Source organism: Ichthyophthirius multifiliis (genome assembly GCF_000220395.1).
Source record: "Ichthyophthirius multifiliis unplaced genomic scaffold scaff_1120509251390, whole genome shotgun sequence".
NCBI lineage: Eukaryota > Ciliophora > Oligohymenophorea > Hymenostomatida > Ichthyophthirius > Ichthyophthirius multifiliis.
Window position 1 is genome coordinate 42,387 of NW_004085920.1, and position 2,149 is coordinate 44,535.

The 2,149-nt window shown below is 24.0% G+C and overlaps 1 protein-coding gene across 1 annotated transcript, besides 5 other annotated features; it reads left to right on the forward strand. All coding sequences in view use genetic code 6, as the record gives it.

Moving 5' to 3' along the window:
* Positions 1-212: 212 nt before the first annotated feature.
* IMG5_193600 (ribosome biogenesis gtpase, putative) lies at positions 213-1,769 on the forward strand (the record flags this gene model as incomplete). The annotated part of the gene is made up of 1 exon (XM_004025010.1): positions 213-1,769. One exon carries the CDS (start codon positions 213-215, stop codon positions 1,767-1,769), a length of 1,557 nt encoding a protein of 518 aa, XP_004025059.1.
* Positions 1,770-2,010: 241 nt separating this feature from the next.
* Positions 2,011-2,143: a microsatellite.
* Positions 2,012-2,120: a microsatellite.
* Positions 2,055-2,088: a microsatellite.
* Positions 2,056-2,116: a microsatellite.
* Positions 2,072-2,139: a microsatellite.
* Positions 2,144-2,149: the final 6 nt, after the last annotated feature.

Sequence of the window (2,149 nt, forward strand, 5' to 3'; positions counted from 1 at the left end):
ATATGATTATATAAAATTAAATTAATAATAATGTATATATATATATATATATTGATATTTTTAAGGAATTATTATAATTATATTAAAAGAAAAATTATTTAAGTACAAAACTAAATAAAATTAATAATATATAATATAATATAACATAATATAAAAAATAAAAAATGCCTAGAGCAAGTAAAGCACATAAAGGTACATTAGGTCGTACTTTAATGAAACAAGTTGATAAACAAAACCATAAATACAAACCTAAAACAATTGACGAACCTAAATTTATTCACGCTGAAAATAACGAAGCAATCTTAAATTAAGTTAGAGACTTAAAATCATGTATCGAAACTGATAATTTGACTGATTATTTACAAGTGACTGAACTCCAAAATAAGTAATTTGATGCGTTAAGGGGGGTAAAAATAAAAGGTGAATAAATGAACAAAGAGATAATCACAGATGTAAATAAAGATGAGGAATAAATAAAAAATGGGATGTTTAATATAGAAAATAATGAATATTTAAAAAACTTAAGAATTCCAAGAAGACCATAGTGGACAAATGATATGACTAAAGAAGAATTACACTAAAAAGAGAATAATGCGTTTATTGAATGGCGAAAACAGCTAGCAAAAATAGAGGAAAAGCATTATAATATTTAAATTACTCCATATGAAAAAAACATAGAAGTTTGGAAGTAATTATGGAGGGTAATGGAGAATTCGGATGTAATAGTTTAAATTTTAGACGGAAGAGATCCTTTATTTTATAGATGTTAAGACTTAGAGATTTATACGAAGGAAATTTTCGAAAAAAAACAGAATTTTTTAGTGATTAATAAAAGCGATTTATTATCAGAAGAAGTAAGGAAGTGTTGGAGTAATTATTTTAATTAGGAAAAAACATAACATATATTTTTTAGTGCGAAAAACGAACAAATGAGAATTGACAAAGGATAAGGAGAAGAATAAGATGAAGAAGAAGATCTACTAGATCCATTGGAATTTAAGTCTTATTTAAACACTCCGAAAATCGCCTCAAGGCATGCACTTTTTGGATCAATGAAATTTCTCTTATTCGATATATTTTAACATAAATTATAATAATAAAAATAATCATTTGGATGCTAAGATTAATAAGAATTTATTTTTTAAATAGGTATGGTTGGATATCCTAATGTAGGAAAATCTTCAGTTATTAATACTCTTTGTAATAAAAAATTAGTAGGAGTAGGAACTTTACCTGGAAAGACTAAAAACTTTTAAACTCATTTCCTTGAAGAAAATATAATACTTTGTGATTGTCCAGGATTAGTCTTTCCTAATGCTGCTTCTAATAGGGCTGAAATGACACTAAATGGGGTACTTCCTATAGATAAATTGAAAGATTTTCTATCTCCAATGGACTTGTTATGTGAGAGGGTGCCTAAGGTTGTCCTAGAAAAGATCTATAAAGTCAAAATTGAAGTCGAGGTGCCTGATGGAGCCTTTTTCTTAAATCTTTATGCGTAAAGTAAAGGTTATTATAATGGAAGTGGATTACCTGATTAAGCTAAATCAGCAAAGTTAATTCTAAAGGATGTGGTTTAGGGTAAAGTACTGTATTGTAAATTACCACCAGGAATAGAGTAGAACTAAGGGATATGGTAGAGCAATATAATTGATCTTTAATTAAATAATATATTAGATGGAGAAAATGAAATTTAAAATGGAAAATGTCGAAGCTCTATAAGTAAATATGGAAGAAATGAAACTAGATAAAGAATTATTTTAAGATGAAATAAAAAAAATAGGAAAAAATCTATAATTTAATGAAGATGATTTAATGGATTTATTAAATGGAAAGAAAGTTTAAGGAATCAAACTAAATAAAATGCAAAAAAGAGAACTAAAAATATGATCTAAAGAGGAGAAAGTGTAGATTTCGGAAAAATTTTAGCTATAAATGGTGAAGAAAAGAAAGAATTTGGTATTAAAAATAAAGCTTTAATTAAAAATAAATTTTGAGTTTTTATTGTTTTTTAATTAAAAATATTAATAATATATATATATATATTTATTTTTTTAATTAATTAAAAATATTAATAATTATAAATATATATAAAATTAATTTAATAAATATATAAATATATATATAAATTTATTTAATTAATCAACAA